Source organism: Rissa tridactyla, chromosome 1, assembly GCF_028500815.1.
Source record: "Rissa tridactyla isolate bRisTri1 chromosome 1, bRisTri1.patW.cur.20221130, whole genome shotgun sequence".
NCBI classification, from domain to species: domain Eukaryota; kingdom Metazoa; phylum Chordata; class Aves; order Charadriiformes; family Laridae; genus Rissa; species Rissa tridactyla.
Window position 1 is genome coordinate 118,508,722 of NC_071466.1, and position 18,264 is coordinate 118,526,985.

The 18,264-nt window shown below is 42.4% G+C and overlaps 2 protein-coding genes across 4 annotated transcripts in view; both read right to left on the reverse strand.

The window, feature by feature from the left end:
• CD247 (CD247 molecule) overlaps positions 1-11,557 on the reverse strand; it is a 68,787-nt gene extending 57,230 nt beyond the window's left edge. For both annotated transcript variants that reach the window (XM_054180965.1, XM_054180956.1), the window contains exon 1: positions 758-11,557. In XM_054180965.1, coding sequence (XP_054036940.1) covers positions 758-815 — 58 coding nt within the window. In that variant the 5' untranslated portion in view covers positions 816-11,557. The remainder of the gene's footprint in view (positions 1-757) is intronic.
• Positions 11,558-11,713: 156 nt separating this feature from the next.
• On the reverse strand, positions 11,714-17,760 carry CREG1 (cellular repressor of E1A stimulated genes 1). 2 transcript variants are annotated; one of them, XM_054180937.1, is made up of 4 exons: positions 17,441-17,759; positions 15,387-15,506; positions 13,912-14,096; positions 11,714-13,344 (listed from the first exon to the last, which is right to left on the reverse strand). In XM_054180937.1, coding segments are annotated over exons 1-4 (585 nt in total). In that variant the 5' UTR covers positions 17,720-17,759; the 3' UTR covers positions 11,714-13,343. The 2 variants fall into 2 exon arrangements, with proteins under 2 accessions (XP_054036912.1, XP_054036920.1); XM_054180945.1 differs by lacking the exon at positions 11,714-13,344 and having other exon boundaries at positions 13,911-14,096; positions 17,441-17,760.
• Positions 17,761-18,264: the final 504 nt, after the last annotated feature.

The window sequence follows — 18,264 nt, forward strand, 5'->3', positions numbered from 1 at the left end:
TTTTATTGTTCTTTTGATCTACTAAGAAGTACATTCCTCCCTCCCAAAATTAACATGACTTTTGGTACATACCAAAGCTGCTTCACTTTCTGCCCGAGTGCGGCCAGGGTATACATCACCACAAGTAAATATATGAAGGTAAAAATGACCTCATTTTACGCTGTGTCTAGCGGAGACATGAAAGGAAGGACCCTATCCTTTTTTTCATCACCTACACCTGCTGTCTCCAGCCTGCCAAGCATGACATTTTACTGCAAACAAACCGCCCGGCGTGCCGTTACGAGCAACACGGCTCTAATTTTACCGAACTAAATTAAAATCTTGCGCAGATTACTGCAAGTGACTACATTTTCATTACTGCATCAAATCGCCCCTTGTAAATCTCAAGGGAAGCCGCCCGGGTGAGGGCTGAGAGCCTTATTTAATGTCGAGTTGTTGTTCGGCTGTGGCAGTCGCTCCAGCTGGAGAAGAGGAGGCCGCAGTGACAACAGTGGCCGTCCTTGCTGCCTCCTCCTCCTCCTCCCAGCCCTCCGGAGGGTCTCTTCATCGCAGAGCAGTTCAACACGATGAGTCCTGCCGCCCTGTTCACAGGTGGACATGACTCCAGCCACGATTAGGAAGACAGACGTGGATGAGGTCCTCCTGCAGATCCCCTCCTACTACCAAAATGGTGGGGAATCCACCACAGAAACACAGTGCTCTTCCTTCAAAAGAGCTTTAAAATAGCTCCGCATGAAAAAATAAAAGCCTGCCTTACCTGTGACTGGGAGCCATGCCTGCAAGATGGCAAAGGTGGCAATCCTCCTCCACTTCATCTTGGCTGTCCCAGGCGGTGGCGGGGAGCGGGAGGCCGTGGTGACTGGAGGAGAAGAGTGGCCTCCACGGGCTGTGCTGTGCCTGCCCTCCCCGCAGGAAGCTCACCACCCGCCGGCAGCCCCGACGGAGCACCCGCCTTCCTCAGCCCGCCAGGCGGCCGACGAGGGCTGGGGCTTACGTTCTCCGTATTGGTGTTTGGGGTTTCCTTTCGTACCTTTTTTTTTTTTCCCCTTCCTTCCTTCCTTTCTCTCTTTCTTTCTTTCCTCTTTGCAGGATGGTTTTTGGTGGGTGGTTGTTTGGTATTTTTTCCCAGTTTGCCTGATGGTTCCTAGGACGTCCCAGTCAGCAGCTGCTGATCTCTATAAGGGGCCTAGAAAGTATGTATGTCAGATTTGGCCCGACTTCAAAAGGGATGCAATATACTACATACAGAAGTTTAAAATTGTAAGTTGGAGTCACTCTTGAACTAAATGGGTAAAGATACAAAGTTCACTTCTGAGTCTAATTGAAATATGGCCTTGCCGTGAGCAACATACAGTGGCGGCACTCTCAGGGGTGCGGGGTGGCCGGCCCCAGGGAGAGCCGGGCTCTGCTCATCCATGGAGACGGCCTCCACAGCAGCTAACACACCAGCGCAACTGGCCCTGCCTGGCTCATTTCAGTTGTACCCATGAAATGGAGATGCCTTTTGATGTGAACACGCCGCATTTTTTTTTTATTTCCAAAGAGCGTCAGCGCACGCGGAGCTCTGGAACCATTTTGTCCCCCTGAGCCCCGGGGGAGGAGAGCCCATGTCACCTCTGCGGGAGAGCACGGTGCGCGTCTTCGCCTTGAAACAGAAAGCTTTGCAGCCTCTAGCTCACATATGCCACTCCTACCCACTGAGAGGGCCACGAGATTCAACCTCCTTGCTGCTTGAAGCTGTCCTCTAGCGACAGATCCTGAGGCAGAGCGGCACACCCCAGGAGTGTGATGGCTGCTTTGAAGGCGGCTGCGGTCTGGAAGCTAACAGGGCTTTTCAACGCCACCTCGTCAGCTCACCCATTAACACGGTCCTCAGAGTGACACAAAACCAAGCAGGTCTAACCGGCGGCCGCACTGGCCAGGCCTGGTTTCCCGCAGGTCCATGTTCTCCATCCAGCACAAGGACTGCAGTGCCTCCCATGCCACCCTAAGCCCTGGCTGCCCCCTTGCCCAGGTGGCACGTGTACAACTAGCCCAGAAGCCCAGGGTGAAAGTGAAAATGCCCCGGGTTTTTCTGCTGCTCTGAGGGTGCTAATAAGATTGCTGCACGTAGCTATGGAAAACCACAAGTAGGAACATGTTATCTTTGCATCTCCTTTCTTTAGCTGGATTGCAGTTGACCCCTCAGGTCAAAAGTGGCCAGGGTGGTGGTGAGTGGCAGGCTGAGCCAGAAGAATCACAACGCTTGTTCCCTTACGAAGCCAGGTTAGGGATCACATCAGGCGGTATTAAAGTAGGGCTTCGTAGGCAGCGGTGGGGTAACCACACAGACAACGGAATAAGCACGCTCTAGCAGTAACCCAGCAAAGGTCACTCAGGAGTACGCTTTGCACTATGAGCTGGAAAAACCCAAGAAAGTGATTTGTGTTAACCATATTAAATCGTTTCATTATGCTTTTACCTGAGGGCCTCCACATCCTTTTCAAATTAGCCTTCCTAAAGCTGGGGCAGTTAAGCTTTTACAGATGAAGAAATTAAGTCCCAGGGGAGACAGGAAAAGCAAGGCACTAGAACTCAAAGAGAATCAGGAATCAGGGACACCTGGGAGTTGTTTGGTTTGGGGGATGGTTTATTTGGTGCTTTGGTTGTCTATTAAAAATAAACAAACAAAAAACCAAACCAACCATCACAGAACTTTTAAATGCATGAGGAAAAAACCAAGGGTAGAGCCAAGGTGTGGTTAGGGGTACTTCCTCCTCAACATTTCTCATTGCATTTTTATTGTTGTTATTAAGAAGCAGCAGCAGCTAATAAAAGCCTTCATTAGGGCAAAAGAGGGAGAAGAAACCCAGCATAATGAAATGAAATTAAGAAAGGTGAAATCTGGAGTTTTAGAAAAATCTTCCTGAGAAGGAGATACTAGACAGATGTAATTTATTCTATTCAGCAATGTGTTAGGGCATTTATACAAAAATCATACCACTTGACACGGTGATGCCAACCCTCACTTTCTAAGAAAACTCACATTATTGTTCTCTTTTCAAATGTGAACAAATAAAAATTGTCGCTTTTATTAACAGAAATAGAAAGTACATTTTAGACAACTGTTAATTAGAAAATATTGAAAACATGACTTAGATGCACCTTAAAATCTAAAACTCAGCCATCAAAATATAACTGGCTCAACAGAAGACTGCTGAGTGTTTACAACAGTAATACTATTAATACACTTCAGGATCAGAACTTAGGCCGGGAGTGGGAGGAAGCACAAGTATCTCAATGAACAATATTTTTTTTTCCTAATTTTTAGAAAAGAAAGAAAAAGAGGAAGGTGAGGGAGGTGATTCTGCCCCTCTACTCTGCTCCGGTGAGACCCCACCTGGAGTACTGTGTCCAGTTCTGGGGCGCCCAACACAAGAAGGACGTGGACCTGTTGGAGCAAGTCCAGAGGAGGGCCACAAAAATGGTCAGAGGGCTGTAGCACCTCTCCTGTGCAGACAGGCTGAGGGGGTTGGGGTTGTTCAGCCTGGAGAAGAGGAAGCTCCAGGGAAACCTTATAGCAGCCCTCCAGTATTTAAAGGGAGCCTACAGGAAAGATGGGGACAAACTTTTTAGCAGGGTTTGTCGCAATAGGAGATGGGGTAATGGTTTTAAACTAAAAGAGGGTAGATTTAGACTAGATACAAGAAAGTAATTTTTTTACGATGAGGGTGGTGAAACACTGTCACAGGTTGCCCACAGAGGTGGTAGATATCCCATCCCTGGAAGAGTTCAAGACCAGGTTGGATGGGGCTCTGAGCAACCTGATACAATTTGAAGGTGTCCCTACCCATTGCAGGGGGGTTGGACTAGATGACCTTTAAATGTCCCTTCCAACCCAAACTATTCTATGATTTGAAGACAACTGGCAGGGTGAGAGTTATTGTGCACACAAGAAGTAAGGATTTATAGTCTTTTGAACGCAAAATAAGTTGAAGTTCTTGGAAGAAGGAGACTAAGATATTCATCACCTTGCTGTCTGGACTATGGAGGGCTAATGCATTGATAGGACAGAATTATCCTTTTATTTAATAATTATTATATATTGTGCCAGCCAACACCAAAATTATTAGACACTACTATTACTCTAGCGCCCAAAACCTAGTGCTGCATGCCATTCTGTGATACCTAGACAGTACTGCTGAGCCTCTGCTCTCTCCCAGCCTTGGGGAGGGTTTCCTTTGTGGTGCTTCTACCCCAAAAGCTGCAAGGAAAGGCTGGAGATAGGCTCTGACTCACCGCCAGGAAGAAGGCAAAGCACAGCCCATGACAGCCTCCATGCATTGAATCTGAAAGAGGTGTCATTAGTCCCAGAAATGGCTGTGCTCGGGTACACAGTCTATATTCCAACGCGAGCCAGATAAAACCCTTTTCTGTCCACTTCCCCATGTAACAGAAGATTGGCTGAAACAAGGAATTAGCGAGAGGAAAGAGATCCCTGCTCCCACTGCAAGCTGCCTAAACCTCACTGATGTCTTATCCAAAAGCTAAAATATCATACTAGTTATTGATATTTTTGGATAACAGTATTTTCAGAGGAGCAAATGGCACTGCTCATCACTATTCCGCTGACCCCTGTCTCCTCCTGTTATTGATCATAGCTTCTCCCTCCGGCAGAAAGCCAGCAAATTACCACTTTGAATAAAGAGTTGAGGCCAAAGGTAAGGAAAAGGAATGAAGAGCTGTATAAGAAAGGGAGATTAATGGCAACAGTAGGCACACTGGATGAACGGCAGTCGGGCCAGTGCGTTTTGATGTCTAGATAGGGAAAGGTCAGAGAAATAGAGTATATGGACTTCATTTAGAAGCGTGGGTAGAGTCAGAAAACGCCTTTGCATGACAGTGCCCCTAGAAATTCTTTCCTCCCCATCCCTCAGCTTTTGAAATAAGGCAAGCTTACCATTATAATCTAAATACAATGAAAGTATACAAAAGAGCAACCATGCTTGTATTATGAGTTATTCTCACAACAAGCATGGCATGGGAGATGCAAATAACATGCAGTCGAGTAGTACAGAAGAAGATAAAGGGGAAGTGGTCTCTTCTCTAGGAAGAAGCTTTTCTGTGCTCATACAGCGTGCAATTACACACGGAGGAATGATTTGCTTAGAGTGTCGCCTTCTTTTCAACCTATTTGGTCTTTGCATCTCTAGGAACTACATAGTACAGTAAAAACTTCGTCACCTCCTGCCCACGTTGTGCGTTAGGCAATCTCACACATGCATTTTTACCAACAGTTTAAACCATACTGATGTTTCAGTTTACTCACTTCAGTCAGATCATAAGAACTTTGTTAACACTGGGATAGAAATGAAAGCCAACACTAGTTCAGCTGAACCAGCAGCTATTTTTCTCAATACAGACGAGGCCACAGTGGAGACATAAAACCCTCCCTGCTGGGTTAAGAAAAAGCTCTCAGCTAAACTTGACTCTTTATCTAAACATACGGGTGGAGGAAAGTGCATTTTAAGAATTACCTGCACTGGGAAGACTGCAAGACTTGATCTATGGTTCCTGAAACAGAATGGGTCAGGGAATTGAAGCAGTCCCCAAGTACAACTCGGTTGTGTTTAATGCTGTTTAAGGTGCAGCTCATTATCTGCAAGGATAACATCTTTCATGAAATAGACAAGGTATGCATTCAATTGGTTCTGTGCGTCAATATGACATTCTTTCTCTGGACACAAGAAATCCTGGAACAGCTCTAATGCAAGGGGCTGATTTATCCCCAGAAGCATCCCCTTTTCACGCTTACTGGTTATGCTTGACTGTACTATAAAAAAAAAAAGCATCAGGGTTTGCAGTTTTAACAGGAAATAAATGAAAACTAAAAAACAAACCCACACCGCAGTCAAGCTGAGGATTATAAAAATAACTACACAGTGCCCTCTGGCTCATGTATTGCTACCACAGAGAGCTTGCCTGTAATCATCACCGCAGACTGCTGGGACCGAGAACAGGTCAGTTATCAAACGTTCTCCTAAGCCTATTTGATACCGTTAATACTTGCAGGCAAAATTAATACCTACATCACCTGATGGAGGAGCCGGCCAACTTCAGAGACGGGGGAATCCAGACAGACTGCAAAGCTTTGCCCCTGATGCAGCAGGGAATGACAGCTGTAGTGCCAGAACTAATTCAACAAGTATCAAAATCATTTTTGGGGGTGTTCACACAAAGATAATGGGTGTTGAATAAGCAACAATTTTCTCTGGTGAGCCAGTCGTAGCCCCCAGCAAGGCATGCCACTCACACCGTAGACTTAATACGCCGAAAAGAAAAAGTCTGCTGTTTACAGCATGTAAGCCCACAACTTTTATTGACAAAATGTTAAGGACTGACAGTCCTACGTTGCTTCACTGCATTTCAATGTGCTGTAGCGCCTTACAGTGAAGCTTTGCTTTGCTATAATTGGGTTCAACTGTGCTAATCCCCTTGGAATGCGGCAATTAATACTTATTTAGTGATAATTGCTGCATTCCAAGAGGATTAGTCCCTGCCCTGCACTTTTGCCAGCATTGCAAACAGAGAGCTGGAAAGAAGACAGTGCGTAACTACAGCTCTTGCTTTGCAGCTCCCAATAGGGAGACGAGAGAAGTTGGTCTCGCTACAACTGCTCCCCTCTGTGTGTGAAAATACTGTTTTTCCAAGGAAAAGAAAAAAAAAAAAGAGAGAAAAAAGAAAAAAAAAAATCACTTGACCGTCACTACTCCTTGCAGCTACACTGTGCAAATAAAAACCCTGCCACATCCAAGGATGGGGGGGGTGTGTGGAATAAAAGACACCTGTGCAGAGCCATAAAGACAAACACAGCCATGAGTGTATGTTTCCTATGGGAGATGATAAACAGGCCTTGATGCACGTAAGAACCAATTCCTATTCATTATTTTGGGGGTTTTGTGACTAGCAGTCCCCTGTTCCCACTATGGTCTTAAAATTTTCAGTGCAATGTGGAATTTGGAAACATAAAAAGGAGATGTTAGTAGAAACTTAAAGTGCGCCCTCTCTGAATACTCAGTTTAGAGACTACTGAATGTGTAATGTCTGATTCTTTCCTCCCCAGTGAAGCCTTTATGATCTGCTCTGAATTTATTTTTTTTTTAATGCACTGGAGAGACAACTGCTTATGTTGTATCTTCAGAAGGAAGCACAATGCTTCCTTTCCTTTAGGCTAGTCAAGCTACTCTCTCACATCATTAACATTTTCACCTGTTAATTGCAGGTGAATTTCCCTGATTACATTATAGCATATGTAGAAAAATTCTGGGACTTTACCACTAAACACACATTTTGGAAACGCTGTTTTTAATTACAGAGCACCTTCAGTATTTTCTGGCATGGCTGTACAGACTATAATTGATCAGTAAGGTTACGTCTTTCATGAATATAAAAGTACTGTGAAGCCAGATTTTAAGACCCGTGACAAGCATCTTCATTTCCTTTATTTTCTTCCATTCTTCACCCCTAACGCATACCTCTTCTGCATTTTTCAAAAGCCCATCTGGGGGAAAACTTAATTAAATGAACTGAAATTCATTTAAGCATTTAAAACAAATCAAAAATCCAATTCATGCCTGATTAGGCAACTGCTTTGACCTAAATGACAACAGGAAAGAACTACACGAGGTTCTTATAATCATGTACTGCAGGTTTTGTGCAATTACTTCTCTATTTCTTATTCCTAAACAATCGCTTCATTTCAATACATAAACAGTTACTTTTTAATACTGGGTGATGTTTAATAGGTTCCATTGCCATAAAGCGCTACAGAAATACAAAGTATCTTCAATATTTTCACATAAATAGACACGCTTACATACGTAATTACATACACACTACCTAGTAGTTCTTGAAAGTCGGTCTTCCTCCATGTTTGCATACACATACCCTCTGCATGACTTTGTCAAATTACTCTGTGTTTGTAGCAACCAGAAGTCATCTTGTTTTTAAAAAAATCATTCCTCTCATCTAAAAGTACTGAGATGATTTACAAGTATTTTTATGTGAATCCTCCAAACTGGTATCTACATTTTTATACGCAAGGGGAGGGGGGAGGGGGGGGAGGGAAGGAAAAGGGGTGCAAAATGAGTAGGGTCACTACCTGAGTTGGTGGCAGTAGCAAAAATAACGTGAAATATTTCTAGACCCGTATGGGTACACTGAAAATATTATTGAGGTTGAGGGAGATGCTCCCCTCTCTCAACAAGGCCCTCAGCGGTTGTTGGATCTGCCACCATAAGCGCGCCACCTCTTTTGTTTAAACTGGAGAATTTATATGCAAAAGTAAGCCTAACAGCTGCAGGAATCACAAGCAAAGAGTAATGGGTAATTGTTAAGGCTTTTCTATCTAGGATATGAGGAGGTAGAGAAAAACAAAAATTCAGAAGAATCACTACAGCTATCAGGTTCTTTGAGTGAAAGGAAAACATCCACTAAATAATACAAAATTTCATCACTTCAGATACTAACTGCATACGTGGTCTCAGTCAACCAGAAGACTCCAGGCAGCTCTGCAACCAGCACAATTAATGAAATATTAAGAATTTTTTAAAAAGCATGACTTTTGTATCTTTAACTGGGTTTTGTTTCCTCTCTTGAGCTTCTAGTTATCATGACATATATAGGAGCTTTGTAGCTTCAAGGTCACACTACCTGTTTCAAATCTAAGTCACACTGAATAAAAAAAAAAAAAACGAAAACTGACAAAAGCAAGTGTCCAGACAACATGGGCATACATCTTGTTTCCATAGAAAACTAGGCTATGACATTAATTACTACAGACAGAATGAATGAGCCTTACACTCTAATCTTATTACACTAAAATATTCAGCACAGAAACTCTGAGAAGGCTTCTAGAACACAAAAGTTCCTAAGTCAAAAAGCCCTGGGAGCAACTCCAAGACTTTTGCATGAGAAGCTCACGGTCTGAGCTTCCCAGCAGGGAAAATACAATTGTTGCAGAGCACCAAGAGCCAGTTGCTCCTCCTGAGCAGGGGAGCTGGCAGGGCCAGCAGGACAGTAGCCTCAACACCAAGATGCATAGTCCCACAGTACCTGGACAAGAAGAACAGGTCAGGTGATGGCAACCAGGGTCAACCACAGTCAAGACAGGTTTGAGGTCAAGTCAGCAGGATTAGGGAAGCAGGGAGGGCCTGAGCTCCAGCACAGCCCCCAGGCAAACAGGAGAAGCTTCAACACAGGCTTTCCCCAGCTCTACCTCACCACCCAAACACCTGCACATAGTCAGGGCTGGCCTCCAGCACAGGCAGAACAAATGGCTAGAGAGGGGCTAGGGGGCACTCAAACAATCCAAGTCCAACAAGATTAATTAGCTGTTAGAAACTACAAATCAGAATCTGGTGGTTTAGTTCAGCTAACAATAAGTCTAAGCCAAAGCATCATCACACTAACAAACACCCTCACTTTGGATTCTTATAGTTAGTAAGTACTGAGAGAAATAAATGAGATGGAGTCTGGAGGTGGCTGCTCCCAGTCGATGTTCTAAGGCGTTCTACACCCGCCTCCATTTCCTTTTTCAAGAGTTTCTTAATTTAAAGACCTTTGAATCATTTTCATGGATATTACTTCTGAGCTCTACATAGGACAAAATGATTACAAAACACAAAAAAACCGATGACTGCTTCTTTTTTAGCAGCTAGCAGGCTGCTGTGTTTATGGAGGAAAGCATTCGTAATGTAAAGCACTGTAGAAAAAGAATGTGTTCATATCATGCCCCCTGTCGTATGCTTTTCTAGCATCTTGGAATTATGATGAATTCAACAACCAATTTTAAGTATCAAAATATTTAACTATGAACCCGAATGTAAGTCTATGGCACCCTCTTGTGTTCAACAATAATATAACAGTTTGATTTTGAATCTAGATACAGTGTGTCATTATTCAGGAAAAACCTGTTGAAAACAAATTCATCCGTTAAGTTATGATTAATACTTTTTCTATTAGTCTAATACTCTGAGCTATCTCTATTTTACTGTGAAGATCATAGATAGAACATTAAATAGCTAAGAAATTAATTCCAGATAGAACTGAATAAAGGATTAAACTAGCGCCTGATATACATTAGCTCTACTCTGTGACGATGTAGCATGTTGCAAGAATCTATTGGGCAGAAGTCTTACGTTAAAACACAAGAAAGAAATTTAAAATCAAGAAGTAGAAACACAAACATGTCAATAAGCAACATAGTAGACGAAGGAAAACATGCCTATATCATCAGAGAGACAGGCTGAGATTATCCTAATTAGATTCCCAGCTAAGAAACATCCTGTGACTTAAAGACATGCCTAAGGTTATCCCGTGTCTCAGATTCTGATCCATGAATGGAGATGCTTCCTGGGTACAGGGAGTGACTTCGCTACTATTTAGAACACGTTCAGATACGTCAAGCATGGCATAGTAGAGGACACACACAGTCAGAAGTCAAAACGCTGATTCATTGTTTACAGCTGTATTAATTTCTTATATTCGGCCTCTTCTATTCTAAGCCACAATATTACTTCTGGATATCAGGAAAAAAGCAAACATGCTCACCAACAAATTCCTCAATGAGTCCAGTAGAACAAAGGTGAGCACAGGGAGGAGAAAAGAAGGTGAGGAAAAACAGGACAAAAGCTGATGACTTTCTTGAGCTAGTGATACTTTTACACACCTACATAAATGTAGCTTAACCATTCTGTTGTTCACCACCTTCCAAAACCAGCATCTGGCTGGGGTCCTCTCAAATTTCAAATGTAAAGAGATTTGGATGATCTAAAACTGTTCCAATAAAATGCAGCAGTATTACAAAGCTGTTTAAGATTGTTACCAAGAAACGCCTTTCCACTTCCAATCAGAAAAGACATCAAGTCCAACAAGACAACCAGAAACAGAACAAAACAAACCAAACTTTATTCTGTACCAAGCCTTCAAATTAAAGTGATTCTTTTAAAGGTGTTGTACTGCTTTTGGCTGGGATAGAGTTGATTTTTTTCATAGTAGCTTGTTGGGGGCTGTGTTTTGAGCTTGTGTTGAAAACAGTGTTCATAACACACCAATGTTTTAGTTATTGCTTACACAATGTCAAGAACTTTCCTGCTTCGCATCACCCTGCCAGCAAGAAGGCTGGGGGTGCGCAAGGAGTTGGGAGGGGGCACAGCCAGGACAGCTGACCCCAACTGACCAAAGGGATATTCCATGCCATATGATATCATGCTCAGTATATAAAGCTGGGGGAAGAAGGAGAAAGTGGGGACATTCGGAGTTACAGTGTTTGTCTTCCCAAGTAACCGTTACATGTGATGGAACCCTGCTTTCCTGCATCGCCTGCCTGCCGATGGTAAGAGTCATTTAGAAGTGTAGAAGCCATATCCAGAAGAAATAATCAAATAAGACTTCCTTGTATTCATTTTCACAAACTTCACTGTTCTTATTTTATGTTCCACTTCACAGTATTAGATGCAGAAAAGAAAGTGAAACACAAAGATAAAGATGCTTGTTTCATCCAAGGAGGGAAAGCCAGGTGTAACAGGGATATTTTGCCATTTATTCTAGCCAGCATGAAAGACTCCAGAGCAACAATAAAACAAGAACTCTGAAGAGAAGAGTGCTCGTGTGAAAAAGAGTATGAGGGAGAGAAGTGTTCTTGCACATGCAATAAATGATACTCAACACCACCTGTCAAAAAATATTTTAATTTTAACAAAAGCCCAGCATCATCAGTCTCACACATCAGAAGTTATGGAGTGACATGTAATGCATTCAGGTGTCCCCATGGAAAGGATTAAGTCCGTACCAGAGGATCATTTGAGTTTCCACAATTGTTATGCCTTATATAAAAATTTTTACAATTTCATACTTAATGTCAGTGTTATCTGTTCAACATAAATTGTTTCCACAGTGTAAGGTTTTTTTAATCCTAAATGAATTTTCAAATAGTAGAACACAATGTGTTTGATACAATAACAAGTACCTTTTTTTCCCCCTTGTGGAGAAGGAAAACTTACTAAGTTACATCAGAAGTACTGTCAGATATCATTACAGTACTTGAGAAAAGTAGTGATATAACAACAACGTTAATACATATCGATATAATCAATTCCTCTGTCTTATATATGGATCTGCCTCTAAGGAGTCTAAATTCTCACATTCTCACCTCTCTCAACTAGGTAATATTTGCTCATCGTAAAATCAACTTAATTGTTCATAATCCCTTTTGGATATTTGTGAACTTAGCACACAGCAGATGAGAGAGAATGTAAAAAGGTGTTTATTTTTTGTGGTTGTGTCTGGCTTATTTTAAACAGAGAATTAATTATGCACACCTTTCATTAATTTTCATTCTCTACAAGTCACGAATCATCTGTGTCATACTCTATTGCTTCTTTCTCACTTCTGGGTTACTAACCCAAAATTACTGTGTAAGTCTTCCAAAACCAAAAATCTGCTCAGTTCTACTGATGAAGTTAATAACAACTGTTACACTGCCATTTGATCACACTAACAAAGCTGAAAATTTCAGAATTCTAATGAAAACACATTTACCCTTTACAACATCCTCATTGAATTTACAAGCCACCATTCTTCTTATACAAACTTACACTACTCTTCTTATATGAGAGTCATATACTTTAGTTATTATAACCCTGCTTCTTTTAAAGAGTCAGGGCACATAACCACTGCCAGCTGAAGAGTTACCAAGAACTTATTGTGAGTATAGTTTGCATAAACACAATCATATTCTATAGCACATTCGATATACGCAGCAAAATAGAAAACTGTCTCAAACGAGTGACTGTATTATCACGCAAAGAAAATCGGCATATCTTTGCCATTGTATCACAAGCAATGCTTTCCATTACGCAGTCAACTGAGCCATCCTGTAGTACTTTGCCATAAAAGTCTAAACTAAGCTGGTATTAAAAATAAAATAAAATTGGAGAGTGCTTACAAACAGATATTAATTAACTAAGGCATTGAAAGGTTCAAAACTGGACTAACCCTTTAGTTACCAGTAAACACAGAATTTCTTAATGCAGACTGTCAACAGACAGACATCTTTCCAGAATCATGTCCAATGAATAAAATTTAGTTATGGCTTATGCATAAAGGTTTTTGAGTATGACATGATTCAAGCTATCCTAGTTAGTGAGAATTTACATTTGCTTCAGAAGCTCATTAATAGTGCAAGGTGTTTGATTTTTTTTCTTCATTAATTCAGGTCTACAGTACATAGAAAAAAATAAATCTTTCATGAAACAGCCAAAGTAATTCATTTGTCTATCAGCATCACCGAGGACCCTCTTCCACCTACAGGGAGTAAGAATAAGAGTGAAATTGAATGCATAAGTGTTGATTGCACTAAAATGTATTCGAAAGTTTTGAAGACTTAGTTTTATGCAGACAATAGAACACAATTTCTCTATACTTCAATATCATAATGATAGATTCAAAAGCAATTTTGTTTTGAAAATATTAAGCAGTCCCACTAATATAGCTTCATAAATGCTGAATAGTCTCACTAATTTTAACTATTAGACCAAAACATCATCTGTCTTGCAATTAATTCAAACAGACAATAGTGACTGTGCCCACGCTATAGAAGTCCTTCCTCCCAAGAAACTATTTAAGCTGAGGTACAAGTGTAGTTAACCATAGATAGTTCTACAGATACTACACTTGATATTGTTAAGTAGGTGGGTCTCCTATTCAAACATATCTTATGATTTCAGACACTGCATTCACTAGACTACTTCAGGAAAAGATGTAAGTGTGTATAAAAAACAGAGACAGCTAATATATACTGTTACTAATAAGGAGAAGTTTTACAAGTTCCAAATAGAATGAGAGTTAAGCATGCAAAACTTAAATACTTACTAAGGCTTGACACTGTAATATTCTTCTGGCGTCACAATTTTCAATCCACCAAAGTAGTCCAGGACCCAAATATTGGTGATGTTGAACTTGGCAAAGAACCAATTATGATCCTTAGGCCAACTTTCCATTTCAGGGTGGCGACTGAATAATGCTTTTTTTGCTAATCCTGCTTCTGAATCATTCACCTAAACAATAACGAGCAAAATATTACAGTAAGATACAGTCATGTGAAGACAAGTTTTAGCTAAAAAAAAAACACACTGCTGGCTGCAATGTGCTCTTTTCAGTTTAGACATGTCTTGTCCCAAAGGACTCATTACTGTGGCAGAGTCCGCTCATCTTCAGGGTGGTGTACAACTAACTGTACATGAGACAGACAAAAACTCCAAGACTTTAATATTAAATCAAAAAGGTGCTCTTAAAGTAAGCATGAGCAAAGAAATACTTCAGCAACGTAAGAATAAATCTTTCAACAAGTCATAAAACAGGTAAGTATGGATTCTTGCTGAATTATTACAATGCAATATTTTGGGTATAAAATTACCTCCCCTGCATCTGCTCAAACAGCCACAAACAGATACAAACATGTTCAGATGCATGCAAACACACACATACACACACACAAACAGGATGATACAACAGAATCTACAAAAGAAGGGAAGCTGAAGTGTTTGACAGCACTTAATATACAGTGTGCAAATACTTATAGGGTTAAATCAATAGGTTCAATTTCTGGGTATAGTACAAGAGGAACTAATTAAAATAAACAATTCCATCATTGATGAGAAACTCATGACAGCAATTAAAGGATGGCTGAAGTGTAACAAACAAATATCTGAGGTGTGAAAACACCAAATAACAATTTAGACTATCATACGAGAGAGTAATGATGATTAGTGCTCATCCTCAATCACCCATCCTCCTCAATAATGGGATTAAGATCTTCAATGAATAACACGCGCAGTTCTAAATGTCTTCCATGGGACACCAAAGTACTGGTGCACAAAAGAATACTGCCCTGACAGCAATGAAGCCAGTTAATACAATGCACTTTTTCCGTCTCTAATACCTGTAACTTTATAGCTGAGGTTAATATTTACTTCAGTAAAGTTTTGGAAGTGCATATGTCACACTACATGGACCAAAGAATCTAACAAAGCAAAAGAGGGAAAAACCCTCACACTTCATTCACAAGAGAATTGTCTTGGATGTCTTACTTTCAAAACAGGCCTAGAGGAATGAGGAAGATTTCCTTCATTACAATACTGTCCTCACAAGTTCCTTGCTAGAGACATGCCAACATAGCTCCTCCAAATATCATGTGGTAACTTCATTTTCCTCACACAAACTATGAGCTAGCCTTCTGGTATCACAGCACATAATGTCTTTTCATATACTCTCACACAGGAATTCTAATATCTTTCTTTGCCACCCACTAAACAATACCTGTCCAGTGTCAACTTTCAGCTGCTTACCTTTACAATACTCCCACAGAAGATTATATGGGCACAGAGGGGATTTTGGGGATCATATTTGTGCTTCTTGCAGTAAGGAGTCTGTGCCAAAGACACAGTTAAGGAGGCATTTGAATTGATCTGAAATGCAAGAATAAGATAAGATATTTAAATACTTTTGCAAGAAAAATGTCATACCCACCATATTTTCAGCTTTTGGTACTTTATTCAGTTCAGTGTCACTGGTAAAAAGAACAAAGCTGTCATCTTCCTTTCCTAACTATATTTGAAAGACTACTTAGATGAGCTCTGAATCTGAAAGCAAGCCCAGTTTAGAAGTGTGCTGAAGTTTGTTAGTATAAAATGCAAACTTGACAAAACAGCAGCCCTAAAAACTCTGAATTCAATGTACAGTCTAGCCATTTCACATTCAAATGATGTTCTATTCCAATTTATATACATACAGGACAGTACAGAAGACAAGGACATAGAGTGAACTTCATTACATTAATTTTGGTGGAAGGAAAAAGGGTTACTGAAAAGGTAACCAACTGAGTTTCACAACTGTTGATAAAATTAACTAAAACAAACACACACCCCCATCAAAACAAGCCTCCCAGCAGCCCCCAAACTGATCAGCTCTTTTTTCAAAGTTTAAAGTGAATTTTGTAAGTTAGATTTTAAAAAATTCTGAATATTTAAGTAAGACACCTAACTTGAAGAAGTAAAGAATCTGTATCCAATTGTTTTTCTAAAACTAATCTGGTGAATGCAGCTTGAAAAGTATGGGTGCAAAACAGTATGGCACAACATCACATACCGAAGTTCACTGTCTCCCAGCGACAAAAGTTCACGTGCATTGGGAAATATCGTTAAAAGAGCTGATCTCAAGAAGAAACCCCCAAAAGTCACTTAAACACTACGCAGAGTGCCACTGAACTGATAAAACACGAGCAATGACCTGACAGATAGGAAGTTGCTTAACTAGAAAAAGGCTGACTCATGATTATTCAGCACTATCTCCTATCAGATGTCTCCCGTACACGTGACTGTCATGTGACACGTGACAGCCAAATGTTTCTGCCCTGTTAACAGCAGAATGAGGACCTGTTGGGGAGCCCTCTGAAGGAAAACATTCATTAGCAGTTTATACCATGATTTTTACGATATTCTGAAAACAAAAGGCTGTAGCTGGGGTGGAGAAGTAGATAGTATACAAGATAAATTAGGCTTTCTACAGCACTTAGATACATAATTAAACTATTTTAACATAACGAACTAAAACCTGACAGGGAACACACAAAAAGGTTTATGGTAAAAAAAAAGTCTGAAAAAATTCCGTTATTTTTGTGTTTACTTGTTTTACTAATACTGTAATAATTACTGGAACAAAAAAGTTCTCTAATAACAGAGGCACATGGTCGCTATTTCCCTAACTTTTTAGGCCACAGCCAAGCAAAAGATCTGAGACGAGGCCAATTACGCGCACTCAGAGCCTCAACTTCCCAGTCTGCTGCCTTTTGTTCTGCACTTACCTTTAAGGTAAGCTCCATTTAATTACTATCCCTTCAGTAGCCTGTGTAGGAGCCCTCTTTGCTCAAGTCCCACAGTACCGATTTCCAGTCTTTTTGGTATTTTTTGTTACGTTCTCCCTGTTTAGATATAATTGTGGATGCCCCATCCCTGGAGGTGCCCAATGCCAGGTTGGATGGGGCTTTAAGCAATCTGCTCTATTGGGAGGTGTCCCTGCCCATGGCGGGGGAGTTGGAACTAGATGATCTTTAAGGTCCCTTCCAAAATAAACCATTCTGTCGTTCTGTGGCCCCTCATTTCTCTAGTTAGTGCTTCTGGGAGCTTCAGCCACTTCCTCTACCGGAGTGCTGCTCAGCAATTTTTCAGACCATCATCAGCAGGAACTTCTTAGGAGGACTACTGAGTGTCAACACAGACAGCACTGCTCACGTTTAGATGTTCAAGGGCTAATAATTGTCCCCGGGGTTCACAAACGAGGTGACATCCATGAGACAGGCAGTTAGCGCCATGACATTGCCTTCAGAAAGGCCGCCCCTGCTCACCTCCAGGTCCTGCACGGAGATCTCCATGTCGGTGAGGTAAAGGTAGGGGACGCCGCTGCCGCCGAACGGCCCGGGTGGCCCGTCGCTGAGGGAGAAGATGTTGGCGAAGGGCTGGCCGCGCAGCCCCTCCTGCGCCGACAGCGTGGCCAGCGCGCCCCAGTCGCAGTTGTGCAGCACAAAGCGCGCCATGCGGGCCGCCTCCTCTGGCGGCGGGATGGCCCCGCCACTCGCCAGCAGCAGCAGCGCCGCCGTCACGCAGAGGAGCGTCAGCCCTGCCATCCCTCACGCGCCGCCAACCGCCACCAAGTGCCAGCCCCGCAACGCGCCGACCCCAAGGGACCCCGCCCCGCGCGGGGAGGGGCGGGCCGTTCTACTCTCCGCCAATCGGAGCAACGCTGCCCGCCCTCCCTTCACCAGTGAGGGCACGCCGGGGACAACCTTGCGAGTGGGAAATTAGCCTGTCCGCTGCCAGCCAATGGGCTCGCGATGCCTGCTCTCTTCAGCCAATGAGAGCTGCTGGGAGGCGGAGACAATCCCCACGGTGTTCGTCGGTTGTAAACAACCCTGACAACGCTGCCGCGCCGTGGGGAGGGGAGGGGAAGAGGGCGGAGACACTGGTAAGGCAGCAGCCAATGAAAGACCTCTTCAGAACTCTCTGCCAATCATGTTTCGCGGGCAGCTGGCAGGCGCGCTTCGCCCCCGCCCATCACGTGCATGGGGGAGGGTAGAGGCGCGCGCAGGCCCAGTAGCGGGGGGGGTGGTTTCTGCGCTCGAGGGCGGGCCGTTGGGCTGAGGCGGGCGCTGTCAGGGGGCGTCTGGACGTG

What these genes read in the sequence shown, in the direction of transcription:
- CREG1 (XM_054180937.1), bottom strand. Translation starts at nt 17,719, where the DNA reads ATGGCAGGGCTGACGCTCCTCTGCGTGACGGCGGCGCTGCTGCTGCTG. An exon ending in TCTCCGTGCAGGACCTGGAG is followed by an intron (nt 15,507 to 17,440) that starts GTGAGCAGGGGC and finishes CTTGCATTTCAG; the next exon opens with ATCAATTCAAATGCCTCCTT. An exon ending in TCTGTGGGAGTATTGTAAAG is followed by an intron (nt 14,097 to 15,386) that starts GTAAGCAGCTGA and finishes GTTATTGTTTAG; the next exon opens with GTGAATGATTCAGAAGCAGG.